The 27,821-nt window shown below is 48.2% G+C and overlaps 1 protein-coding gene across 1 annotated transcript; it reads left to right on the top strand.

Annotated features, from left to right (window-relative positions):
- On the top strand, positions 1 to 27,821 carry LOC136370500 (gamma-aminobutyric acid receptor subunit alpha-3-like). The gene is made up of 7 exons (XM_066333941.1): positions 1 to 64; positions 3,361 to 3,581; positions 11,691 to 11,773; positions 15,365 to 15,508; positions 16,972 to 17,124; positions 20,164 to 20,375; positions 27,099 to 27,821. Exons 1-7 carry the CDS (start codon positions 62 to 64, stop codon positions 27,426 to 27,428), a joined length of 1,146 nt encoding a protein of 381 aa, XP_066190038.1. The 5' UTR covers positions 1 to 61; the 3' UTR covers positions 27,429 to 27,821.

Below are 27,821 nucleotides of genomic sequence, written 5' to 3' on the forward strand. Positions count from 1 at the left end.
TGTAACCGAAGTCAAGACAGACATTTACGTGACGAGTTTCGGCCCTGTCTCGGACACAGACATGGTAGGTCATCTCCCAGGGACGGATGGCTTCTCCTCAGCTGCTGTGGGTGTGTCCCACCCTCATCCCCGGACAACATGGGCAAAAATGGGATTTTCCTAAGAGCTGGTGGTGTTTCAGTTCCAGGGGTAGACAGGAGCTGTTTGCCAGCTGTGCTCGGGCTTTTGGAAACCAGCTGAAACTGGAGGAATGAAGGTGCTCCTTGGGAAGAGGGGAGGATGCCAGAATCTGCTCTGGTTTGGTGGCAGTGTCAGAGAGAATGATTCACCATCAAACCATCCTCAGTGCCTGAACCGGAAGGGAGAGAAAGAGAAAACAGAAAAAGCATGGACTGATTGCACTATTTTGACATGTTCAGGGAAAATTATTAATGAAAAGGCCTGAGGTCTGAATTTAGGCTTGTATTCCCACAACGGTTTGTCTTCTAATTAAAAGAGGACTGTGGAGCATAATTAATAGTGAGGTTTCTCAACAGCGTTTCTTGTAGCTCGGATTCCACACGCACCCGGAGAAGGAAGGGCTGGCTGTGGGTGGTTGCTCAGGAGTTCCAGGGTGCCATGTGAGGACAGCTGTGCACTCAGGACTGAGCCCCTCCTGCGTGTGCAGCCCCTGAGGTGACCTGGTGTGGCGTAGCCCAGGCCAGGGGTGGGCAGTCCATGCCATGGAGGGAGCCCATTTTGGGGAGGGAGCAAGTTGTCACAGCCTAAGCCAAGCTGGAGCAGTGTCCTGTGGCTTTCACAGCCCCTTCAGAGCTGCAAGGGTTGAATTTGCTGGGCTGGCAAGGCCTGAACATCTCTTAAGCTGTCCCACAGCAATCCTGTGCTGGCAAGCAGAGGAGCTGGGGGACAATAAAATCTCTGTGTTTCATGGAGTTGCTCGCTCCATCACTCAAACCCGTGTAGCTTTGGGAAGACCACTCCCTCCAGGGTAAGAAGTTAAGTTGATGTCAGTGTAATCAAGATTATGAACCTCATCTGAGTTCTCCCTCTCTCTCCCTCTCCTGCTTTCCTACCACAGCAGAGACCCATAATATATTCAGCAATCGTAGCCCTTGGGGAGTATCTGATAATTACTTCCAAGGTGGAGCATATTTGATTAAGGGAGTGTGTATAATGAACTGTGAAGAAAAAAAATATGAGGTATTGAAAAGAGGAAGGTATTCTCTGCAATGTGATTTGACAAAATGAATTTGAAATTAGGAAGACAGTTAAGGAATAATAAATTATTTCCCCTCCGCGTGCTTTCGTTCCGTGTATTTTACAAACGCATAGCGAATGTGTTTTAGCTCTGCTGCTGAAAGCAAGGGAGAGAAACCCCATCTCCTCGGGAAGCGTGAGGAGAACCCGCTCTGGGGCTTCCTTTCATCTGGGGAGTGGGAAATCCCTCCTTCCCGCTGGCGTCTGCCTGGTGCTGCACTCCCAGCCCTCCCAGAGCCGCTCCTCGGTGCCCTGCCCCGCGGCTCCGGAGCATCCCGGCGCTCACAGAGCCTGGAGCTGCCGTGGTGGAGGAGAGAGAGGCAGGTAAAGCTGCTGTGAGGACAGGGGAGAGCAGCTGCTCACCAAGCACGGAGGAGGAGGACATGGAGACCTTTTCATTGTGGTGCTCCAAGGGACTCCTAATCTCTGGGTTTGGAGAGCAGAGCCTGATCGGAGCTGACGCGCTCCCTGATCTTCAGGACTGAGCTCTTGCAACTTCTCCTCAGTCCCAGGGAAATTACGGGAAGGAAAACAAAAATTAAGGTGGATTTTTTTTGTTTCGTGTCCTCTCTCTCTGAGGACAGAGTCAGTCTCGATGTTTTCAGTCACTTCTGTAGGCAGAGAAAAGCGTAACACAGAATTAAGTGTGCTCCTTAGAAGGGGTGAGTTGGGAATAATGCTTTTATGGAAAGCAGCATAAAAAAGAGGGAAAGAGTCTGAACATGATTTCTCTTTTCTTCAGGAATGATTCCTAAGCATTAAAGAAGATAAGCAGGGCCTTGGAAGTCATTAAAATTGTTTTGCTTCTTTGTTTGGCACTTTTTAAATAGTAACAGGGAATGAGAGAGCTCTTCTCCTGACAAGCACTTTTCCCAAACCTCCTGGGACTGAACAGTCTCATTTCTTTGGGTTTATCCCAAGAAAGAATGAATTAGAGATCATTTCCATGAAGGAGTAAAATACCTTGTACAGAGCAGGAGGACATCAGAATGTAGAATTTCTCTTTCCTTCCCCAGCCAAGATCCAGAGGGTTCATATTTGAGCAAGGGTGTTTGCATGGGCAGGGAGCAGGGATGGATTTATTTACTGAGATGCCTCCACTCAGCTGCCATCTGCTGCAAAACCTGTAGGAATTTCTCTGTCCTGTAGGAAAGTGATGCACAGCAGTTTTTAAGCGCCGCTGAGAAGTGCTGCAGGAAAGAAATCACTCACAATGATAAGTTTAGTTGGTCCTGCAGCCTCCAGGAATGCATAAATAAAGACTACGAGTCTGCAGCCACAGGGGGAAGGCAGAATAGTTGGGACAGACAGGTTCTCCAAAGACCCCTCTGTCTCTAAAAGTGGTTCTGCATTCACTGAGAGAGGAGCTGGCCTTGGCTGCAGGGTTCCAAAGAGGTGACTTCGAACTACCCCAGCTGGAATTTGGCCTAGGAAGTGGGTCTCTGTGATGGCAGAAAGAAGGAAAAAAAAAAAAAAAAAAAAAAAAAAAAAAAAAAAAAAGAAGAAGAAGAAGAAGAAAAGGGAAATAAAACAAGAAGAAGAAGACAGAAGAAAAGTCACACAATCTTGTAACGCGCGTCTGTGAAATCTTCGATTCAATGATTTTCTAAAGGTGGCCTGGGGAACAAAATAACATTAAGACAATGTCACGCAAGTTTATTTCTTTTTTTTTTTTTTTTTTTTTTTTTTCTTTGTTTTTATGAGTAGGGATACAATTACCAGCATCCTGGCCAGATTCCATCTCCAGGATCTTTATTTTTGCCTTCTAAAATACCCGTGCAGCTGCACATAATGGCCTTCCTCTCCTGAAACATCTGGCTAGAGGTGATGGTGCAGCAGGGCTGGCCCAGCTCTGGCCACTGTAGGCTGTGCTGCAGCTTCTCTGCAGTGCTCAGAAACACTGACACACACATTTTGCCACCACAGGTAAGTCTTTATCCAAAATGTGCTGAACCCCATCTCTCCTGCACTGCTGTTAATCCCTGCTTCTTGTTGCACCACACTCCGTGTCACCCAAGGTGTGCCAGTTTCCTCTATGACTGAAGATGCCCCTTCTTGAGCTGAGTAAAACACAACTTATTTTTCTCTCCTCTCTCCCCGAAGGAATACACCATCGATGTCTTTTTCCGGCAGTCCTGGAGAGATGAAAGGCTGAAGTTTGATGGTCCCATGAAGATCCTTCCCCTGAACAACCTGCTGGCCAGTAAGATCTGGACTCCTGACACTTTCTTCCACAACGGGAAGAAATCTGTTGCCCACAACATGACAACCCCCAACAAGCTGCTGCGCCTGGTGGACAATGGCACCCTCCTGTACACCATGAGGTGAGGCTGGCTCTCCTTCCAGGGAACCCCCGGCACCTCAGGGTGCACCACAGCAGGGTTCATGCAGCTTCAACTCTTGTTAGTGGACTTGGGTCCCATCCTGCTGCTTTCCATGCTCTCCTTGTATGGAACTGATCCTCAGCACTGATCCTCAGCTCGGCACAATTTTACAGGTAGATTTTCCCTCATCATTCACAGTGATTTTTTGCTTTTATGTGCTGAGGTAGAAGTGTTGGGACCTATAGTTTGTGAGGGTGATGTGCCACCTGGTTTTAATTTTCTTCTTGACCTGTGCTGGGGTATGAATCAGGTATGCAATGTTGGTATGAGAACATTAGGCTGGGAGGATTTGTTATTCTCCAGCAGCTTGAGAACAGATCTAAATTTGTTCAGCATGTTAGAGCAGAACCATTTCAGGCATCTAATGAAACCAAGCTTGCCTGTGACAACAATGGGGTTGTTTTTTTCCCACTTTGTGGAATTAAAAAAAAAAATCCAAATCTATGTGATCGATGCACTTCATTAGGGAAAAAACCCAACAAACAGCTAATTAAAAACTGTGATTTGGAGAAGCCAGGGTTGCAGGAGCCATAGGTTGTAAATGAAACAAACAAGCTGCTGATAAATGCACAAGAAAAGTATTGAGTTGGTTTTGGCAAGGTGTAAATCTTTGTTCCAAAAAATTATTTTCTCCGTCTCTATCTCCAGTCCACTCCTAACTAATGACAGGCTTCATTGTGGATTCTGTGTGCTGAGATGCTGCACTTTCACCTCTGTTTTTGAGGACCAGGCAGGATTTCATCTCTTCATAGTTAAACTGGCTGTGAATCTACATGGTGTCAGCAAGTTTTACAGCCTACATTGATAAACAATGCCTTGCTTTTGTGCAGCAGTTCTCAAATATGAGCTAATCCTGCCAGTGCCCTGGGGGTTTAGGTCTCCACACATCAGTGATCTCACATTAAGGCAGATGGGGTAAATGAAGGGAAAAGCCCAACTTGACTTAAGGGCTCTGTTCTGCTCCCAGCTCTCTGACCTGCAAGTAGACAACTCACACTTTGTATCATTGTCTGACTGTAAAGTATTACAGGAGCTGCTGGCATAAGACAGGAAAAAAAAAAAAAAAAAGACTCAATTTCAGAGCTTTTAAATCATTTCACTACTTCTTTATTCAGCAAACAGCCATTAGCTTCAGCAAGTTTTGTGTGACTAAGAAAGTATTGGATTTATTTTTCCATTCAGGGCTGGGCAGGTGCCAGGATGGCAGCAGCATCATGAGACTCTTGGGAATGAGCTTCTGGAAGAAAAGAGAGTCTTGGGATTTTTTAAAATAAACTCAAACCATCCTTCAGTTTAGCTGTCTGCTGAAGAATTGGGGAGGTGAAGGACTTCCTCTTACATGTGCTCCTGTCCCCCTTAAATACATCCCTGAGGCTTTGTCAGAGGTGAAGAGGCCACTCAGAGGCTGAGGGTGGACATGAGACCTTTGGTCACGTTTTGAATTGCACAGAACCAGGAGCTCTTGTGCACAGAGATCTTTTCTTTACCCAGCCCAGGTGGGGCTCCAGACATCACATTCTGGAGCTGCCCATGTGGTTAGAGCTGACCAGATGACCGCAGCGTGCTGGCACAAAGCAGGACTCCTCTGGGATTAAACACATCCAGGGTGGGATGGCTGTCCTGGAGCATCTGATGATTCCCCTTCTTCCTCTTGGTGCTGCTCAGGACCATCAAGGTCTCTTTTGAGTGGGGTGTCAGAAAGGAAGATGCAAGGGCACAGACTGCAGGGCCAGGAGCAAGCCTCAGGCTCAGGCACCAAATCCTCCCTGCCTTTGTCACTCCAAGGCACTCCCACCTCAATTCCCCTGTCAAATGATGACAGTGGTGCTGCCCTGCCTTGATAACTGCTCTGAAACCTCCTCCCAGGGAGGGAGTCTCTTGTTTTGTGTCCAAGGGATGGATTTGCTGTCCTCCCCCATGCCCAGAGATGTTCATGTGTGTCTTCCTTAAAGGAAGGAGCAGGATCTTGAAGCCAAACTCACACAGCTGACATCCAGCAATGTACAAATACCAAAGAGGTGCCCTGGGGAGAGAGTTTGGCCTTCCAGCAATTTCCAGTGGCCTGGCAGCACTGCCCAGTCTGGATTGGTACCTGCCCATGCAGTTTGACCCCTGAGATATCCTGCTCCTTTCCCTTGTACCAGCCAACATCCTTGAGGTATCAGCTCTGCTGATGTGCAATTAGAGGCACGTCTCTTGCTATTTATCCTGCTGAGAAAGCCAACTTCTCTTAGTCAAGGCTTACAGTTATAGATGAACCTGCTCTGGTGGAACAGCAAGTCTGACACATGCATCCAGCAAAATTACACCTGTGTGACAATATTTATAGCTCCTGGAGAGAGCCTCTTTATCACTGACCTCAGCTCCCAGGAGCTGCACAGCAGCTGTAGCTGAGCATCCAGAGATTTCCTTCAGTCGTGGCACGTTCTCCTCGTGGATCAGTGCAATGTCACAGTGCACACCCCTGAGCACTGACAGGCCTTGGCACCTGGGCCACAAAACAACCTTTGGGACCCCTGCACTGAGCTGCATTTCTCTATACCCCAAGGTTTACTGATCTTTCTGCATCTTCCCTGCCTCAGAGGACACGGGAAGTGAATTTTTGTTATGTAGCCCTGCCTCTGCAGTCTCTTTTTGTGGAGCTCCTACACGATCCGAGCAGTTCACAAAAGCCCAGCTATGGTCTCTAAACTCTGGTGTGAGACCTGAGTGCAACAACCTGGGAATTGTGCATGGATTTACACAGGGAAGAGACAGAAGCTCAGTTGCTGCAGCCATCGCTGGATGTACTCTGGCTTGGATGGTGTGGGGCACACAGATGATGTTCTGGTTCTTCCCAGCCTTGAAGCATATAAAAATAGTGAAAGTTTAATGCTGTGCTGATGGCATTCAGCTTTGTGAATCAAGGCTTTAAAAAGCTCTTCTGCTCTTAACAGGGCCTGTCAGAACGCCGTGTTGAGGCTTTGTGGTTATTGTCAGAGTGGTTCCCAGACAATATGTGCTCGAGTTATGCACTTGGAAGATGTTTTCTTTACCTGTCAGGCTGACACATTCACTGCATGCCCTGAGACTGCCTCAAGAGCCTGTGCTGCTGAAGACAACGTGCAGTCCCTGCAAGGAGGGTCTGCAAACCCTCAGGTGAGGCAGAGGCAGAGCAGGAGCAAAGCTGAACCAATGACACACGCAGACCTACAGGGACTGTGGGATCCCAGGGAGCTGCTCTACCTGGTGTTCCATCCTCAGGGCTTTGGGCTTCCCACGCTGCCTTTTGAAATCACAGAGCTCTGCAGTGTCTCTCCCTCAGCAAAGGCTTTGGGGTTTTGCTGGCTGGGGTTTTTTAGCCCCTCGGGCAAGTTGTGATGGCTCCAGGCTGTGCAGCAGCCTCCCCCACGATGGAGGTGCAGCCTCTGTGCAGGGACAGCCCAGCAGCAGCTCTCCTGGGCTGTATGGGCTGGCAGCCGTGTCCCACGCCAGGGCTGGTCCCAGAAAACATCACAGATGGATCCAAGCAGAGCTTGGCTGGCTGATAAAAACACAAGCAGGCAACAAGATGAGATTTGCTCCAACTTTTCCCTGCCAGAGCAGATCCAAAGACAAAGATGATTTGTTTCCCAGGCTTGGCTTTGTGCAGGAAGACTTTTTTAAGGAAACTGTCCCAGGAGGGAGAAATCTTCAGAGAACACCTTATCTCGCTGCATTTCTGCCATCATGGGCTGAAATCTCCAGGGGCTGGGGGAGGATGGAGAGGGAAATCAGTGCTTCCAGATCCAGCATGAGGATCCTGGAAGCAATTTGGCTTTCAAGCTCAAACCCTGGCAATTAAACCTAACCTAGATTCTCCCACAGCCTAAACCGTAAACACCGCTCGGCCTGACTGTGGTTATTAATGAACCTCCTGGAGAAGAAATCAGGACAAAACTCCAGCAGTATCCCTGGCATAAACAAAGCCAGCCCTGCCGTGCTGGGTGCTGTCATGTTTTTTGTACCACTCGCACACCGAGGGATTATTACATTTGCGTCCCAGAAATTGGGCTGAGATCCTGGCTCATCCTGCAGCTGCACGCAGGTAACGACAGGGGCTCTAATGACACATCAAAGGCTTTGCTAAGCTCCTGGTAACCATGAGAACGCAGCTGAAGAGGTTTGTTATCCCGTCAGCCCTGGCACAGGGATGTTTAGCCTGATTCACGCCTCTTGCCGTCGCGTTGGCGCGGTTCAAAGGGCTTCCCGTGAGTTTAAAAGAGGGAAAAGACACGGTTTCTGTCCTGGATGTTCCACTTTTGTGGCAGGAAAGTGAAAACACGAGGAGTTTGGGGGGTTGGCTTCAAGACAGTTCTGCATAAGTTGCTGCAGGCGCCTGGGACAGATGAGCCAAAGGCTACAACTGCTGGTTGATGTGATTTTTTGCAGCTTGGCTATTTTTCACCTGCTCTTTAGACTTTGTAAGGACATTTCAGGGCTCCTGGATGTGAATAGCCTATCAGGGCAATGAAGCAAAACACAGTGGCTCTCTGGGCATCATCTCCCTTGCACAGGATGAGGGGCACAGATGAGAATTTCTGCAGAAAAGCACTTTAATCCAAATGCTGCAGAGGCTGTGGTAATTGTCTGGGAAGGGAGAGACATTCCTTGTGCTTTGACATGTTGATGTTTCATGTGCTGCCTGTGAACCTGCTGACCTGTGGCTGGCTGAAGCTGCTGAACCAGACTCATCTCACTGGAATGATGCGACTTTTTCCCTTTTTAAATTTCATTTCAGGAGGCTTGAAAACTCCTTCAGTTGTAGGTGGAGAAGCGGCAGATTGGGTTGCCTTTTCAGGGGTTTGTTGATGGATTTGTTGTTTTATTGCTTGCTGGCTCAGCTAGTAAAACAGGCTTTAGACTTAAAATGCAACTGCTGCATCCCCAAACATCAAGGGAGTCATCCAGCACCCATAAAGAGTTTTCTCTTTCCTTTAACAACACTTGCTCTTGTTGGCCATGGCCTGGAGAGGGCAGGAGGGTTTGGCCAAGGCCAGTCTCTGCTGCTGTCCTGGTCCACTCTGAGGCTCTTCCTGATTGCTCTAAACAGCACAAACCCACCAGACCCACAATCTGCAGTCCTTGGGTCATTCAGCATTATTCAGAGTGGCTGGTGATCACAGCCAACGCTTGCAGACAATGCAGTGGATGGAAAAGTCTTCTCTGGGTTTTTTGGGGTGAGTTTAGGATGCATCAGAAGGAGGGCACTGGTCAGAGATGAGCTCCTTTGGAAAAGCCAGCTTTGGGAACTCCCAGCTCAGAGCCTTTTGAAATAATAAAGCCATGAGTGAAGCAGATGGAGAAACAGGAAGGTAAAAAGGAAAATTCTGGTGTGGGCTGCTGAGGGAGACAGGGGAAATGCCTCAACATTTCCTTGACACAAGTGACAGTGACAAAATGAGAAGCAAAAAGTCCATTGCAGTTGGAAAAGACACAAAAAGAATTGAAGACTAAGATCTGTGAGAATATGCTTGACAAGTTTGCCAGCCATGAGCTCCCCAAGTGGATTTTGAGCTGGCTGAAGAGAACATCACAAAAGAAACAGAACAGGAAGAGCAAAGCAGTCAAGTCCACACCAAGCTGCCAGGTTTTTATACCTCCTTCTTGAAATGCACATTGGAAAAGAGAAGCATCAGAGCAAATGAGCAATTTGCTCATGGTGGCCTTTGAGTGTCCAGGAGACAATAATTACAACACTCTGCTTGTAGGCTTGTCAAAATCCCTGTCACTCTTCAGTGAGTCTTGACTGAAGTCTAAAGGTCAGGTCTTCTTTTTTTCCTTCATGGAAAACAGGTGCATTCCATGCAGCGATGAAGAGGAGATCATCAAGTCAGAGAGAGTTCTTTGTCTCCAAGAAGTTGCTTTGGGCACACAGTGGTTCTTGGCTTGGCTGAGAAAGCCAGCCTGGAGCCAGAGGTGAAGCAAGCAGGACAGTCAGCATCCCCTCCTTGGTCTCTGGTGCACTGAATGTCCCCAAAGACTTGAACAACAAGGGGGTTATGCCCTGCTCTGAGTGCTGCAGGGGCTCCAGAGAGTTTCCAGCTCTGCCCCACCAAAGTTATGGCAACTCTCCTCCTCTGCTTCTTGACTTAACTCCTCTCTCTGCTCTCTCTCATGGGACCCTCTGGGAGCTGCAGAACTGTGGGTCTGAAGCCCCAGGGTTCCTCTCCTCAGCTGCCAGAGCAGAACTCGCAGATGATGGAGAGGTTCCAGTGCAGCAGCTGTGCAGGGTTTGCTGCCTTGGGCCCTGTGTGTGGGTGCCCCCTCTCACAGCACCAGCTGCCACTGTCACTGCAGCTGGGCCACCCCTGCCACCTCACAGCCATTCTGCTTTGTTTCCTCCACAGGGGTATTTACAACAATTTGTGGTGGATTTGGTTTTGTCCACTGCATTTTATAATGCCAAATTTTAAAAAAAAGTCCCCTTTTATTTTTTTAAGAAGCATTTAAGGTTTGTCCGCCTAAAAGAAATAACCTTTATTTTAATTTTATTTCCTTTTTAAAAAAATAAAAATATTCTTTGCTTTTAGCAAACAAAACCCAAAGCCTTTATTTTTTCAGGGCTTATTTTGCATTTGACTAAGCCTCAGTATTTTCAGTGAAGGAAAACTTAGCTGAACGTTTTTCTAGCTGATGGAAAACATCTCAATAGAAGCTTCTCGACCTGAGTTTTGCACAACCTACCTTCAGTCTGTGAAGCTGCCCTTTGCATCCACATGTTGCTCCTGCCGTGGTTTCTTTGGTGTTTTGCTGAGCCACCAGAAGTGAGTCCTTTTTTTGGTTTTTTTTTCCTACAAAAGGTTCCTTCAGAGAAGATTGTTTTAGACATCTCTCAGGGAGTTGTCTCTCCTGGCTCCCTCTCCCTGGCTGCATGCTTTTGCAGTACTCCAGGAAGGAACACGAGCTCCCTTTTTTAGAGCCCTTTATAATGGAGCCTTTTATGCCTGGCCTCATATTCTGCAGCACGATGCTTTTATGGCACTGCCTCCCTCACAAAGCTGCTTCCTGACGAGGGATCCTGCGGGGATTTGGGGGATTTGGAAAGCACAGGTTGTCCTGCACGCCCCCAGGCAGCCCCAGGATGTTCCAGTTTTTCACCTACCAGGATGTTCTCCAGCATCCTCCGCAGTGCTGCCAGGGCAGGAGGGATGAGGTGTACCCCATGGACAGGGGGTGTTGTGTCCTGGTGGCCTCATGGGGCTGGAATTTTAACAACCTGCCAGCCCTCAGCTCCCTGCAGGATCTGGGAGCCTCTGAAGCCCTTCCCCTCTGTTTTCAGCGTGCTCCATGAGTGTCCCCTGGCCTGAGGTGTCCCCAGCAGCTCTGCTCACAGCACAGAGAGGAGTTTTCCCATTGCACTGAGTGGGTCAAAAGGCTGCCAGATGTGTGTCCTTCTGTCCTCTCCACAGCTCAGGGTCTTCTGCCCAGAGCCCCTGAGGCTGGTGAGCACTTTGAGGCTCTGTCACTGCTGGTGGCTGCTGTGGCAGGAGGGCCAGGTCTGTCCCTCAGCAGCCCCTGTAATACAGTCGTGGGTGAGGCCAGCCTCTAAGGAGCCCCACCAAGGTGTATCAAGCTCTAAAGGTGTCCTGCACTTCTCAGAAATGGCTTAATAATATTTGCCAGACAGCTGACCAGGTCTGCTTTGGAAAGCAGAAGGTTTTAATTAAAGAGAAAATAACAAATGATACAAAACAGTGCACAGATGCAGGAAAGCCCCTTTACACCCGGATAAGACATCCCAAAAAGCATCGAGGGGGTTTCTGCTCGTTCTTAAACACACAACTATCAAGGAGGGCTTGTTTTGGGGCAAACTGCCCAATAGAAACAGCTACAGGCTTTGAGAAACTTCTCAAAGATCCAACCGGTGCCCCTGTGCTGGCACTGGGCCAACCACAGGGACAGAAACACAGAAAGTTCTGGGGTTTTCTCCCTTAAAAATACAGAGGTGAACTTAAACTGCCCTCCCTAACGTGGACAACATCCACCTGGTTGTTTTACAATGCAGCACCCCTGTGCTTTGTCCTGCAGGCTGACCATCCACGCCGAGTGCCCCATGCACCTGGAGGACTTCCCCATGGACGTGCACGCCTGCCCCCTGAAATTTGGGAGCTGTAAGTACCCCCAGAAGCCTCTGCAAGGAGGTGGTACAGAGCTAAAGAGCAATCCTTCGTGTGGCTGGTGTCACTCAGTATTTTAGTTACAGTAATATTCATTTTTGCTGATGATAATGTGACCGAATTTTTGGTTTTTTTCTGGTGTCTCATACATGCAATTCCTACTGTCACTGAGCGAGTCTGAGCTCAGTTCAGGCTTACAAGATGGGTTAGACACCCATGCTTTAAATTTATTCAGGAATTATTTAAAAACTAAATTTGTTCAGAAAGTAGCCAGGTGGGAATCGGTCTCTTCTCCCAGGTAAGAGGGACAGGATGAGAGGAAACGACCTCAAGTTGTGCCAAGGGATGTTTAGATTGGATATTAGGAAGAACTTCTTCATTGTAAGGGTGGTCAAGCATTGGAGCAGGCAGCTCAGGGAATTGGTGGAGTGACCATCCCTCAAAGTGTTCAAAAATGTGTAATTTGGGCACTTGTGGGCATGGGCTTGGCAGTGCTGGGTTAATGGTTGGGCATGATAACCTTAGAGGTCTTTTCTAACACTAACGATTCTGTGATTATAAATCTGAGTTATGCTGTTCCTCCATCACGAGGGGAAGCTGGGAGGACAGATTTGGGACAGCAGTGGTGGCCCATCCTGCCAGTCTGTGGAGAGCCTGACACACCTGGTTCCTCTGGCTCTGTGCTTCAGTGGAGCTCACAAACCCCTTGGCCCTCTTCAGCCTGTCAGGGAGGCTGCTTTCAAGGGAAAGGCTCGGAAACTCTTGGAATCTCAGTCCCAGCAGCCAAAGGTCCTGGTTTAGGGGAGATTTGCAGGCTGCTGGTGAGTTGAAAGCTGCTCCCAGACTTGCAGCTGCCCAGCTGCTTGGGCTCCCTGTAGAAGTTCCCTTATCTCTCCCATATGCAAGTTAAATTTCATTTGGTTTTGCTCCTGAAGTGAGTGGAAGCCAAATCCCAAGACTCTGGTTCAGCATGATGGGAAAATGGACATCCCAGTCTGGCTCTGCCTGGAGCCTTTCCCAGGCCCAGCAAACTGAGCACCACTTTTAGTCTGTATTTGTGTTAGATGAGAGAGTTTCCCACCTCCAGCTAAAGAATGAGCCCACACCCAGAGAAACCCCAACCTTCCCAAACTGACACTTCCTTCCTGCAGCCATTTGGGAGCTAACTGAGGACAAAGTTGAAAAGTTTGATTGGCAGGGGAGGAAATCATATTTATCATGTGCATCTGCACTTCTGCCTCATGACAAACTGTGCCCATGAAAGAGGATTATTCAGAAATACTAAAATAAAGCTATTTCTTAGGCAGCACCTAATTAAATGTAGAACTCATTGCCACAAGACATCACTAAGGCCAGTAAAATAGGAAGCCTCAGAGAAGGATGAATTATTAATGTTAATTGACCTTGTGAGGAGGGATATCAAATCTCATACCTCAGGCCTAAACTCTGGGATTATGACAAGACTTGCAGGAAGGCAGATTACTGCACATCTAATTGCTTATAATGTTTCTTGGTGAGGCAAAGAGATTAATGTGTGTATTTCTGCTGGAACACCCTTTGGGGTTATTTTTTTTTACTGATTTGATCTCTGAATGATAAGAGTTTTGAGACAAGGAGCTCAGAAAGCTGCCCCTGGTTAACATTAATGTGACTTTTTCTAAAGCACACACAGCATCTGAGCTCACCTCTCCTGTGTTGGAGTGGGATTAAACCAATGTTTTCACTAAAAAGCCACTGACAGCTGGAAGCTGCTCATTTTCAAGAAGCCTAAAGTGGGTCAGATTTGCAATTAGAAGGACAATGCCAGTGCCAGGCCCATGCTGCTCAGAGGATGCTGAGTTTGCTTCACAGACCATTTTCTGCTGACCTCCACAAGTGGCTCAGTTCTGTCCCTGGGCCACCACGGCAGCCCCTGAGGGGGCAAGGCAGAGGATTTGTAAGAGAATTAAGGGCATCAGGCATTCCAGAGAGCTTCAGCTGCCCTCCTGCATCATCCCTCGGGCCAAGTGCAGGGAAGGGATGCCTTTGCCTATCCCCCTGCTCCCTGGAACATGGAACAGCACTGCAGAGAGCTGTCCCTAAGCCATCACAGGACGTTTGTACAGCAGCTATCTGACACCAGGGGAGCAGGAGATGTTGCTGAATTTACCAGCTCCTCTAAATGTCCACGAGCTGTCCCTGTTTGGATTGGGTTTTGCATTGCAAACGAGGCATTGAGCAGAACCGAGGCAGCTGCCTGGCATTCAACATGCTCCAAGCATCCATGCCATGCCTGTGTGACATCAGATACCCTCTGTCCCAGGCTACCAGATAGACAGGGAGCTGAATTGTCAGGAATGATGGCAATGGAACTGTGGCAAGTTCCTTTGTAGGCTGTGTGGCAGTGGCTGGGCTGTGACTGTGGGGCAGGAGGTGTTGCCCATCAGGGGGAAGAGCAGTGGCAGAGCTGTACAAAGCTCTGAAGGGGGATGGAGGGCTCCAGAAGCGTGTGGAGGGCTGGAAGAAGGGGTTGGAAGTGCAGAGAGTTGCCCGTGGGGTGAGAGGTGCCAGCCTGCATCAGAAGTGCTTAGGCAGCACTCTGGCCTGCTGAGAAACATTGGCTGATCATCAAAAGCACTCCCGAAGCTTTGCACAGCCCCTGCTTAACACTGAACGGGTTTGCCAAAACCCACAGTGCAGAGATAACAGTGGTTGTTTTAGCAAGGTCACAGAAATGTGGTTTTCTCGGGTCACAATCTTCCACAAAGCAGGAACTGAGATGTTTATCTAATGGACCTGAGACATGGCTTAACCTGACCCCAGCCAACAAATTCCTTCAGGTCTTCACCAGGAGAAGGTGGTGGGTAAAAATGAACTGAAGGCTTGGTTTAGGGAATATGGTTCTTGCTTAAAAAGCTGGTGTAAAGTTGGCATGGACAGGAATTTTGGGCATTATGGGGAGAAACAGCTTCTAGTCTGGAGAGACTCAATTTTTGGATAACCACAGGACTGGAAAAACCCAGAGCACTCTTGAGAGGGGGACTGGCTGTGGGGACAGAGCAGGGTCTCAGTCACAAACACAGGAAAAAAAGCATTTAGGTGTGAGAGAACACCACCTCCAAATCTGAGACACCTGGAGAGGTTTGCTTTTGAGTGAGGGTAAAAGACTTTTTAACTTTTTACCCAAGAATTTAGCCCCATTTGCATTCAGCTTTAGCTGCCAGCTGCTGCCAGCAGGACTTTCCCTGTCCCTGGCATGGCAGGGCTGTGGCTGTCCTGCTGCCCCAGCATCCTGCTGGCCTGGATGCCTTCCTGTGTTGTCCCTGCTTGGAGCCAGCCCTTGCAGAGTCAGCACGTCACAGGGACAGCCTGTCTCTCAATGACAGAGCTCTGCCCCTCTCCAGCTCCCTTCCAAAAACCCCAGCTCACTCCTGCTCATTTGATTTAACAGTTGTTGATCTGCCTTGGTCCCTGGCCAGGCTTGGCTGTGCTCAGCCGTGTGGCTCTGAGAGATGCACAGCAAAGATTAATTTGGCTACAGGCTAATTTTGGTATATTTTAGGTCAGGCAGGAGCACAGACCCTCCTTCTTCTCCCTCCTCTGCAGATGCCTACACAAAGACAGAGGTGATCTACACCTGGACCCTGGGCAAGGACAAATCCGTGGAAGTGGCCAAGGGTGGATCTCGCCTGAACCAGTATGACCTGCTGGGCCATGTGGTTGGGACAGAGATGGTTCGATCCAGCACAGGTATTTGTGGGACCAGGGCGTGGGCTGAGCTCCTCCTGGGATCACATGGACTCATGGGCTTGGAATGGCACCATTTGGAATAATGACAGAGGCAGTCCAGGACCACAGCACTGCCTAAGCCAGGAGAGTACAGCTGGTGACATCTTCAGCAGTCACCAAGAGGCAGTAAAGAGTTTTGTTTTTCAGTGCTTTCCACTGAAAGAGCCTCACTGCCCACAGTCTGTAGGAGAACTGATCTCAAGCATCTCAAAATGATTTGCTGTGTGGAAAATGTGGCCCGTGTTGTCCAGCTGGTTTGTGGTGCTGTGGGTTCATTTGTCTTGGATTCCTTTCCAGCCCCTCAGGAGAGCACTGCAGGCAGGGGAGGCGAAGGCAACATAATGTTCAGTGTGATTTTCACTGCATCTGCTTGCACAAATATTATCATAACTAATAGAAGATTATCCCAAACAAATGTTTCCTCTGATTAATGACCAATATTAATCATCTTTCTCTCCCATCTGCTGCTCCTCCCTTCCCCTCTGAATCCAGGTACTGATAGCTTCTGTTATCTCATGTGTGTCTTTCATATTTCTTTTATTTTCCCTTTTATTTTTTCCCTCTGTATGCACCAGTAGCTCTCTCATTTGAGGATATTTCCTCTCTGGTGCACTTGATTTTAATAGTGTCTGTCTGTAACAACTCATTTCACCTCCCTTGGGGAAATGTGGGGAGCCCAGGGAACTAAATGTCATAATATCTGGCCCATCTCTCTACTTAAGCTGTAGTAAAATGTACAGATGAATAACCTGGAGTGGTAAGAAAGCTGCTAAAGGCTCCTGTGTGTAATGATTTAGCAGAGCCACGCTCACGACGTAAAGGCACAGTAATCCAACAAAATACCCAAAGCTTTGGGGGGAGGAATAGGATGTTGAGGGAAAATAGGGACAGCTGCCTCTTCAGTTCACAGGTGAGACTTTTAACTACAGAACTGCCCTTGATTTTTGAGATGGTTACAGTGAGGGAAGGTGGGATATTTTCAGGATTGTCAGAGAAAATAAAACCCTGTGTCCTGAAATCCTATTAAAGCACAGTTAGGGCGTATCCAGGCTTAAGGGATCTTCTCCACAGTGTGGCTCCCTGGGATGGGAGCAGGGACAGGAGAGACCCCCAGGGGCCCCTTGTGCCTCGGGCAAAAACAGGGCAAGATTTTACTGCCCATTTGTTGCCACTGGTTTGCTTTTTTCCTACACTCACTTTGTAGTGAATTAAAGACTCAGAGAAGCGTTTTGAAAAGACAGATGTGATGTGAAAGCCCCCTGGGCTGTGCTGGGGCACACACCTGGCATGGCACAGCTGGGAGTGCCTGCTGCACCCCTGCACCCCAAAATCCCATTAAAAACTGAGAAGTTTGTTCAGGACAGACCTCTGGAGTGGCCTGGGAAGCTCCGTGGCTCAGCAGCCCTCCCTGGCTGTCTCTGCAGGGGAATACGTCGTCATGACCACACACTTCCACCTCAAGAGGAAGATCGGGTACTTTGTGATCCAGACCTACCTGCCCTGCATCATGACTGTCATCCTGTCCCAGGTCTCCTTCTGGCTCAACAGGGAGTCTGTCCCTGCTCGCACGGTTTTTGGTGAGTCTGGGGGCACAGGGCATCCTCTCAGGATGGGGAGGAAGGGGAATTGGGAGGGAAATACACTGAGCAGCAGAGCTGGTCTTTGCCAGCCCCATTTCTAAGCTGCTGGCCATTCCCCAGGATAGCTCTCAATGTCTTCCCAGTGTGCCTGCTCCACTTTGCAAAAATACTCCTGGCCATGTCTCTGCTACGAGCCCTAAATATTAACAGTAATCAAGGTATTGATCATCTAATTACGTGCATTTGGCTGTGTCTGCTTATCTGTGTTGGCTTTAGAGCTGAGCAGAGCATAGGTACACAGGGAGGCATTGAAAGCCCTACCTTTGAAATTGCTAATGTGCCCCTGGTCACAGCTCCACATAACAAGTTCCTGGGCTGAGGCAGCATAACTGCACGGTGAATATAGTGTTATTATTTCCTTCAGCTGCTTTCGGATCCTCTCACCGAAGCAAAGTGCCAGGCTGGCACTGCACATATATTAATAGCTTTTACAAGCATTTAATAACAGAATTGCTTTGTGCTTTCCTGTCAAGACCTTTAGTTCAGGAGCTACACAGGCATGCTCCCAGAGCAGGTGTGGTGCTGCAGGATTGTATATCCTGGAAGTAACACTGCCCAGCAGATTCTGCTTAACAGAGAGGATATTGGACAAAAGTCTCCGAGCAGAGAGGAGATATGTGGTATCAAATGTGATTCCCTTCTGTGTTATCCTAAGAATTGCAGTGAAATAAGTTTCCTCAAGCAGCAGCTCAGATTGAGCAGGCAAGAGCTGACTGAAAAATTAAAACCTACCTGTGTGACAAATGTTTCTGCTTCCAAATTGCCTTGCTTTCCTATTAAGAAAATAATGAGAACTCCAATTGTTTATTTCTCTTTTTTTTTTTTTTTTTCCTGCCCCTCAGAAAGTATTGTCAACAATATTGAATTGAAACTCTTAAATTACCAGGAGTATGGCTTAAGGAAACTGAAAATCAGTCAGTATTTTTATAATGTTTTTAATGCATTTTTAATTGAAAAGCACATTATTGGGGAAAATGGATGGTAATGGTTGCTTGCTTTAATGAAAAAAGCTTTAAAAGACATTTTGCAACAGATCATTTGTTCAAGATAAATCATTGTGACATTTTTTCTGGCAGCTTGGGCCGCTGACAGCAGGACCCAGGACCCCAGGTGTCCATCCATGCAGGTCACAAGACCCTATTTCTAAAACCCTGAGAGAGCTGTGTTGGATGAGTGGCCAGTTTCTGACCCTCCCTGAGGTTCACCACCACCCAGCTGTTTTTTTCACTGTTATTTTATTATTTTTGTTTTGTTGCAAAAGCAACAAGAGGCTTCTCCATGACATATTCCACATGAGCTCCAGCTCACATAGCACCTTACACTGCCAACAGATGAGGAGTGCAGGTACCTCCCTGAGAGCTGGGACTCTTCTGGAGAGCAGAGGTCTAGTCACCGGAGTTTGGGGAAGGTTAATCTCATCCTAACGAAGATGTTTGCCATTGATTGTACTCAAAACTGAACCAGAATAATTCCCTGAGCAACCTGAAGTTGGCCCTGGTTTGAGCAGGGGTTGGACAAACCAGAGCAGCCCAGAGCAGCTGGGGCTGCCTCATCCCTGGAAGTGTTCAAGGCCAGGCTGGAGGGAATTTTGAACAACCTGGGATAGTGAAAATTTGCCCTGCTTGTGGCAGGGGGCGGAACCAGATGGTCTCCAAGGTCCTTTCCAGCCCAGGCCACCCTGTGATTTTATGATTCTATGAACCTGACCTCCCACCAGCCTGGGCTGTTGTTTATTCCATGAATTGCACTGAGGACTAGTTCTGGGTAAGACTCCCTTAATTACAGCAGGAAGGTGGCTCAGGAGGTGGCTCTGACTTTTACATGAAGGGAGAGTGTGTCTTGGTTTAGGAAGACAGGACCTGTCTTCCTAAAGCTGGAGCTTCCATTGGAAGGGAGAATGTAAACCCCATTCCTCCAAATTATTATAATTTTGAAATTAAGAGGCTTTCAGGCAAAGATATGGGAATAGGAATAACAGTTCTTTACTAGAAATATGAAAAGTAAAAATGTTGTAGTACAAAAAAAGCAAAAAACTAAAAAAGAAAACACTGACAAAGTCAGAACACAACCTGACCCCTGTTGGTCAGGGTGTTGGTGTCAGCCCAGCCCAGCCCTCCTGCAGTGCCAGCTGTGGTTCTGCTGGAGCAGAGATGATCCTGGAGAAGCTCCAGTGGTGCTGAGCTGGGTCTGGTCTCCTCTGGGAATCCAGTGCACACAGGCTGTGCTGGGTTCTGAATCCCAGGGCTGATCCAGGGGGCAATGCTGGGCTCCTCCCCCTGGGTGGAGCCTCTCCCAGTGGGCTGCTGGGATTGTCTGAGCCCTGCAGTGAGCCTGGCTGGCCCATGAACAGCAGATACCCCTGGGGGAGGATGGGTTATGGAAGAGATAAAGAATATCATTATGATTCAGGACAGCTCATGTAATGACATCTAGAACTCTGATTTCTTCATAGGGCTTAGAGCAAAGTCTACTGAAAGACAGATTCTTTTTACACAGTGTTTGGGTACAACAAATAGGGTTATTCCTTTAGGGCACCACCTTTTTGGTAACATGTCTACCAGTAAACAAGTTGAAAAACACCAGGTGTCAGGAGGAGATCTACAAGGTTGTTTTGAGTTCCTCTTTATGATTTCCCAGGCCAGACTGGGAGAGTTCTGTCCTTGGCTTTCCACAGGCTTCAGGGCACTGCCTGGAGCCTGAGAATCCATGTTCTGACCACTCTCAGTCCCCACATAAAGAACCTGGTTCTAACAGCTGGGCCACTAACAGAACACCCATCCCCTCTCCCTTGGAGTTCTGAGGAATGGGTCACAGAAGACAAAAAACACCTCCCCAAGCGGTTTCAGCAGACAGCAATAGAACACAAGCTTTTGGTCACATCTTGCGTTGCAGCCCAAGATAGAGTGGCAGCTGTTTTTGGGAGAAACGTGTGCGAGTGCTCTCACCCCATCCCCGTGTCCTGCTGTGCCCCCACAGGTGTCACCACGGTGCTCACCATGACCACACTAAGCATCAGCGCCAGAAACTCGTTACCCAAAGTGGCATACGCGACGGCCATGGACTGGTTCATAGCCGTCTGTTATGCCTTTGTGTTTTCTGCGCTGATCGAGTTCGCCACCGTCAACTACTTCACCAAGCGCAGCTGGGCCTGGGATGGCAAGAAGGTGCTGGAGGCCCAGGAGATGAAGGTCAGCCAAGGCTGGGGACAGGGGGTGGGGAAGAAACGCTGCACGAGGGAGCTGTGCCAGGCACAGCAGTGGGTAACGTGCAGCCCCGCAGCATTCCGGAGGCTGGATGCTACTCACTGCCTTCCCAGCCCAGGTCCTGACTGCAGCGGTTCTTGAGGGCTGGGGAGGAATGGCCTGGGGAGGAATGGCCTGGTCTGTGTGCTTAGCTGGAGGGAAACACCCAGGCATGGCTGCTGGCTCTTCTCTGTGTCCTCTGTAGGGCCGTTTGCCAGAGGGGTATGGGGGCATCCATGCTTTGGGTTTGCTCTGCTGCTGGTCTTGTGTCTCCTTCCTTTTATCTCCAACCCAAACCCAAACCCCAACCCAACCCTCCCAAACCAATGAACCAACCCAACCCAGCCCTCCAACCCCATTCCTTGTCATTAGCATGCCAAAAACCCCAAACATGCCCCAGGACACCCACTGAGCCGTGTCCCCTGGCCAGCTCTGTCCCTGGTGCCATCGCCCACAGCTGCCAGCAGCTGCTGCTCTGTGAGCCTGGGCACTGAGGGTGGGTGGGGAGCCAGCAATCCCAAATGCCAACTGGCAGCAGATTAATGCCTGGCATCACCCACGTTTTCCCTCCCCACTCGGGATCAGCCTCTCTGGCAGTTCCATCCTGACAGGCTCTGCTACCCCTGCTCATGCCCCCCCTCCCTCTGAACTGATTTAATCTTGGCTGCGCAGAGAAATCGCTTACTGTAGCATGCTGCTCCTTGTTTATATTTATTGAATCAATTTGAAAATCAGCTTTGTCCTTGTTCTTGGTTCTGGAGCCTTTATATTTCTCTCCTTTGCATTTTAATGTGTTGTTGGAAGTTGTTGTGGGGCTGTATGTTAAACACCTGACAGAATTGCAGCAACTTTTGGGAAGACAGCAGCCAGTCATCCTCTGCTGTGGAGGTCAAAGAAGGTGAACGGAGCCATCACTGGGTGTTGGATGCCTCTCTCTTGTTTTTCTTGGACTCTGTCTATCTGTTTGCTTTTGCAGCCCTGGTCTGAGCAGCAGACTCATGGCACAAAGCGTCCAGAGGGGGTGAGGTGATGGCCTACCCCTTCCACCATGGACAGTGATGCTAGCCTGGCCTCTAGAGATGAGAGAAGCCTTTTCTGAGTCATTGGCATGACTGAAGAGTCAGGACAGGTCCTCAAAGCCATGGTGGCCCTTCCAGGAATGGGCAAATTAGCACAAAGTCAGGATTCACACAGCCTTGGGCAATTATGTGAACTGGGCGGAAAAAGCAGGAAAGGCTCAAAAGCTGCAGTTTATCTTAGAAGCAGCGTGTTCCTCAATTTATTCACTGACCCAGCAGTGCAAGACTAACAGTGCTGAAACAATAGGGTAAGAGCACACAGAATGTTCCTGCACATGATAATCAAACAAGAAAACAAAGCAGGGCCGGGAATGTTTCAGAGGGGGAGTTCTCTGTGACTTCGCTGCAATTGGAGAATCAGGAAGAGTTCCAAATTTGGGGATGCTTTTTCGAGCTATCTCTGATCTTTACTGAAGAAGCAAACTCATTCCCAGTCTCTGCAGCTCAGAGAGCTCCCTGAAGAGTGATGGGCTTTCAGGGAGCTTAGGAATATGATGTATCAACATATTTGCTTTTCATCTTTATTCCAATGAGTATTTCCGAGCAGTGAATTTGCTACGCAATGGAGGTGCCTCATTGGCTCAGTTTCTGCCTTTAATTAGCTCCTCTTGAAACAATTGACAAGCCAGGTGGTTGAAACCACAAAAGGAAGAAGAGGCAGAAGAATAACTTCGGAATTTTAAAGTGTTTGTATCAAGAATAAAACTGCCAGGGACAAGGCTGAGCCCTGGTCTCTGGAGATCCTTCTCCCCAGCCAAAAGTAATGTTCTTTATTGGCGTGATGGCAAGGATCCTCACTCCAGGTTTGATTACACGAACATGAAAATAAATTGCTGTAGACAACAGTAACGCTTCCCATCCCACTTGGCCAAAATCACCACCATGGAGAAGCTGCTGGTTGCTGACAGGCATCCCAGTGTGTTTATTCTTTTTTTTTCTCCTCCTCAGCCAAACCATTGGTTTAGATGGGAACACTTGGGGGTTTTTTAGGTAGCATGTAAAATGCTGGGCTGATCTTGGTGAATTGCTGGTCTCTGCATCATAAAATCATGATGATGTTCTGGTTTTAGCCACAGTTGGTTCTGGCTGGGAGCTGCTCTGCACATTCTCTGCAGTCCTCCAGTGAAAAGGCAGATATCACCAGAGAGGTCACTAAAAACTCCCTTTAGCCTGCACTCTCATAAGGTTTGATTAATGTTTCTTGGACCCAAACATTTTCCAGGCCTTTCCAGCCTGCCATCAGTAATTGCTAAATGCAGATGAAAAGTTTATTTTCTTTTTGTATGGTAAAGTGGCTGCAACCAGCCTAAAGGTTCAGATCAAACTGGAGAGAGGTATTTGGGTTCAACGAGGAAAATTTGTTAGGAAAGAGAGGGTGATTTTTAAAAATAAAACATCATCAGGAGATGGCAGAGAGGTGTGAGATGAGTGAGAGGCCAAAGAGATTGAAAGGTGGGTTCAGTAGCCAGCAGAGCTCCCAACCTCCAGCATCCTCAAAATACCTTATTAAAAGGATCCACTGCAGGACAGAAGGACTGTGTCTGGACAGAGAGATCCATCCATCATCCCAGCCACAAGAATGGCCACCTCTGGAGCCACCAAAAGTTGAGTGGCTGTGACAGTGAGGACACCCAAAGAGAAAACAAGCAACGGTGACTTTGCTGCTGGGAATCTGCAAGGATGACATTGACCAGTGAGTTTACCACAAAAAGTGTTGTCTGTTCCTCAGGATGGAAGATGCTTTGGATTTGTGGAAGACACAAACCCACTTTCTGCCTGCAATGCTTTGTCTGTGCATAAAACCTGATCTAGCTCTGTATCTGTGCCTGAGTGGCATTGCCCTAAAATTCTGGGTGCCAAGAAGCAACAAAACCAGTACAGGTATCTGCAGTTAGACACATAAAACCAGAACATGCTTTGGATGGAGCAATAATCCTGGATCTTGGGGGTTTTTTTTTGAGACAATACCTTTTCAGTGCATGGTGAGGTTAGGTCTGGGCTTTTAATGTACTTTTTACTCAGAAAAACACACATGAGGTGCCTTTTCTACTGGCTGGGTAAAGCCTGGCTTTTTGTGCAACCCACTCCAGCAATTCTCAAGGCTGCCCTTTGATCCAGCTCCCTTGGGAATCATTTTTCTTTTTCTTTTGTTTCTTTCCATTTGTGGCATCATTGTTACAATCCTAGAAGAATTAGAACCAACCTTGACAGGCCACCATTTTCAACCAGGCTGAAGTCTTCAGGGCTCAGGATGGTTCAGACCCTTCTCTTTTTTGTTGGCCTCACTATGTTTTTGCTGGGACTTTCCCTTGCTGGTCATGCTCTGCAGCCCATGCGTCCTTTGTTCCTTACACTTGCTATCTCCATGATTTCCATGAGGATCTCAGAGGTCTTTTCCAAGCTAATGGATTCTGTGATAACACTGCACAAGTGATTTATGTCCTCAGCACCTTCAGTACAGTCCATGAATCATTCTCCAGCAGCATTTCACCCTCTTTCTCTCATCACTGTGTGCTGTGTTGGGCAGATCATTTAATCCATCCAACCTCTTTGTCTGGTGATCCAGAGGGCATGAGATCATTGGGATCAGCCCCCTGTAATCTGAATTATCAAGGCTCTGGCACATTGCAGGAGGGGCTGTGGCTTGCTGTGGGGAAGGAGTGATCATTTTGCTGCTACAGCAGCAGCAATTACTGGGCTTTGAGTTATGGGATGGAGCTATCAGAGACTGGAGCTGCTTGGGGGTCGTTAAAGTGACTTTCCTCCAGAATGACAAGTGGCAAAGAGTCAGATCTCTCGAGTTCTGCAGACACTGGAGACTTTCAGAGTTGCCAGTCTGAGATTCCTCCTGCCAAGGAGCAGGTACAAAGAACTAAATCTCAAGCAAATCACAGACAGAAGCAGTAGTTCCCATAATTTAGATGTTCAGTTGTTAGCTCCTCAGCAGAGAGGCTTGAAGACAAGAATATTTAGCAAAAATAGTATTATTTTGCAGTGTGTGTGTTGTTGAACTACTTGTCAGACTGCACTATCTAGGGAACAGATTCATCTCTACACCAGATTTTACAGCTTTTCCCTCAGGAGAGCAGCACAGGGACATCTTTGTGCAGCAATTCAGCCTCCCTGTGCCTCAGTGGGGCCGTAAGTGCAGGAATTGCTTTGCAGAATAGATGTTTTAAATAGGACAAGTTTTCCAAGCAAATGTGAGGGTTCCTCCTGTTTATCCACACTTTCCTTCTATTTCAGGAGGATGTGGAATTCCTCACAGATGAAGGGGCAGGGTGAGGGCTGGGGGCTACTTAGCAGCTGACAGCAAGAAGCACATTTTGCTTTGTTTGAAACCTTGCCTGAAACACTTATTTGTAAAGCAGAGCCCAGCAAACAGGCTGAACCAGCTCCTCTGACATCTCAGGGGCAGAAAACATCGAGAGAACACACGTGCCTCGGTGCAGGCAGTGTGGGTGTTCTGCGTGCTCCCAGCTCTGACCAGGGTGAGAACTCCATGGGCAGCTGGGAAAAGGCTCTGCCTGAAGGTTCCCAGGCCTCTGCTCTACCTGAACAGCCCAACCTGAGGTCCAGGGAAGCCCAAATTAATACTTGGGGGTCTCTGGATCACATTACTGGGAGCAGCACCTCACTGTCACCACCCACAGCATCCAGATTTGTCTGGCTTTGCTCCATTTCAGCTGTTTTCAGATGGATCCACTTCCCAAACTCTGGGGCAGGGAAGCTGTCCAGGTTGGAAATGTCATGTCACTTGTATTCATCTTATTCCTCTAATGAATGACATGGCTGATTAATGCTAAGATAATCACAGTGCACTGCCAATTACGTTCTGTGAACAACAATCTGGTTTTCATTTTTTTACTGATTATTAATTATTCCATTGCCTCCTGTAGCTGTGTTAATAAGTAATCATACTTAAGCATATTTAAGTGTTTTAATAAGTGAAACATCTTTAGCCCTTTACTTGCTTTTTGTCAGTTCTTTAGGAAGAAAAGTTCATCTGCTGTGCAGAGGGAACACGTTAACCTGGCTCTAATGACTGCAGATTCAGACTCAGTTAATTGTTAAAGGCCATAAAATACTATGAATATGGTCCAAACAGTGGTTTAGTCTGGTCTGGAGTCTGAAGACATCTAGACCTCCTCCTAACAAGTTAATTTCTGTAATTACTGGCATTATTACAAGGCTGCCTGGCTATGGTGTTATTGGAGAGGGGTTTAAACATTGCACAGAAGTCTGGTTTTAGTGTCCCTCTGAAAATCACGGTGGAAAATTCACTTCCTAAGGTAACCAGGAATATCCACAGTGACTGTAGACACATTTAAAATGGAAGTAAAGCACTGAAAGCCAAACCTCTGGGACTGTCTCTGCAGAGCAGAGGCTGGGCAGATCCGGCCCTTCCAGCTCCCAGTGCTGCCCAGTTCCCAGGGCAGTGTGAGGACAGGGACAGGTCCTGCAGGCTGCACTCTCTCCTCCTGAAGTGCTTCCCTCATAAAAACACACATGACCATGCCCAGCAGCCCTGGGAGATGCCTGGATGAGTCTCACCTGTGGTGTTTCAGTTGCTTTAGAACAGAAAAAAATTAATCCAAAGGCGCACCTTGTTCTGAGTTGAGAGACCAGAGTCCCACCACGAGGCACTGCTGTGTCTGGTGCTGGCTCTTGGTGGAGCAGGGAGGACCCCTGAGGTACCTGAGTGCAGGTTTCCTTCTGTGGCCTTCTCCTTGTAGGTTTGGGTTGCTTTATACAACCCAGCGCAGCTGGTCTCAGGTCCCTGGCAGCAGCAGGAAGATCCCCAGAGTGGTGGCAACTCCTGTCAGGACCCTCTAAGCGCATCTTCCTGCCCACCCATCCTCGTGGACACCTCAACTGTCTGTCTCCAGCATTCACCCTCATCCTTCAGAGCATCCTGCCATTCTCTCTGCATTTTGTCCTCACTGCAGCACACACGCTGTTCCCCAGAGCCCTGTGGGAAGGATTCCCTCACCTCCCAGGATTTTCAGCATCCCTGGGCTATGAAGGCAGGAGGAAAGGTTTCCCTCTGCCCTGCAGAGGTGTGTTGAGCATTCCAGAAATCCTGGTTGGTGCAAACGCCTTCCATCTGTTCTGTATCTTGCCTGGGTGGGTTGTGAGGTGCTCTAAAGGGTTCCAGAAGCAATTTGAACATCATTATGTTAATTTTTAAGGTGTTCCCATGAGGAACTCAGGGCACTGAACTATGGTGCAAAAATACTGCAGTGTCATCGCCCATATATCCTTAATATGGCTTTTTGCCACCAAAAAAAATAAAATCAAGCTGTAATCCTGTGTGCTGTGTCCTCCTCTCACCTGACCCAGGAAGCAGCCAGCCAAGCAGAAAATCCAGTTCTTCCCCAAGGATGACTGCACGGGGTATCATTCCTTTTTGCCATTCTTCTTTCACAAGGTACATCCCTCTCTCCTTGGCCTTCTGGTCCCCACACCTTTCTCCACCTCCTCACCTGGACCAGCAGGTAAACTCAGGGGACAGAACCTTCCCCGTGCCACTCTCTGCCACTTCACCTCTGTCTGTTTGTTTGTTTGTCTCCCTTCCACCTCCCTTTAGAAAAAGGAGCCGGTGGCGCTGGCCAAGAAAACCAACAACACCTACAACATCGTGGGCACCACCTACGCCCTGAACATGGCCAAGGAGCCCGGGCTGCCCACCATCTCCAAGAGTGCTGCTGTCACTGCCACGGCCACCAGCGTGCCCCCCAAGATGCCCCGCCTGGAGGAGAAACTCCCCGAGAGCAAGAAGACCTACAACAGCGTCAGCAAGGTAGACAAGATGTCCCGCATCGTCTTCCCAGTGCTCTTTGCCATTTTCAACTTGGTCTACTGGGCCACCTATGTGAACCGGGAGTCAGCTATCAAGGGAATGATCCCCAAACAATAGAACCGGTCACACAAACCTTCCATCAGTGAGCATCATCCCAGCAGGAGTTCTCCAGGGCTTTCTTCTTTTCTTGTTTTGTTCGAGGATTATTGTTTCTTTGATATTATTATTATTATTATTATTATTATTATTATTATTATTATTATTATTATGTCACTCTTTTATAATGTAAACAGAACTGTGATTTTAATTTCATCCCATAGATATTTTGGTTTCCTTTACTTTGGTGATGAAAGCTAAAAGAAAAAAAAAATAATTAAGGGATCATAACAAGTTGTGCCTCTAACACCTTAAGTCTGCTGTCACCCATCTGACCAATTCACCCTGTGCTGCCATCTCCCTTCTGCCACCTCCTGTGGTCCCCATGGTCTTCATGCCTCTGTCATTTCATGC

This window comes from Sylvia atricapilla, chromosome 21 (genome assembly GCF_009819655.1).
Source record: "Sylvia atricapilla isolate bSylAtr1 chromosome 21, bSylAtr1.pri, whole genome shotgun sequence".
In the NCBI taxonomy this organism is placed as follows: domain Eukaryota; kingdom Metazoa; phylum Chordata; class Aves; order Passeriformes; family Sylviidae; genus Sylvia; species Sylvia atricapilla.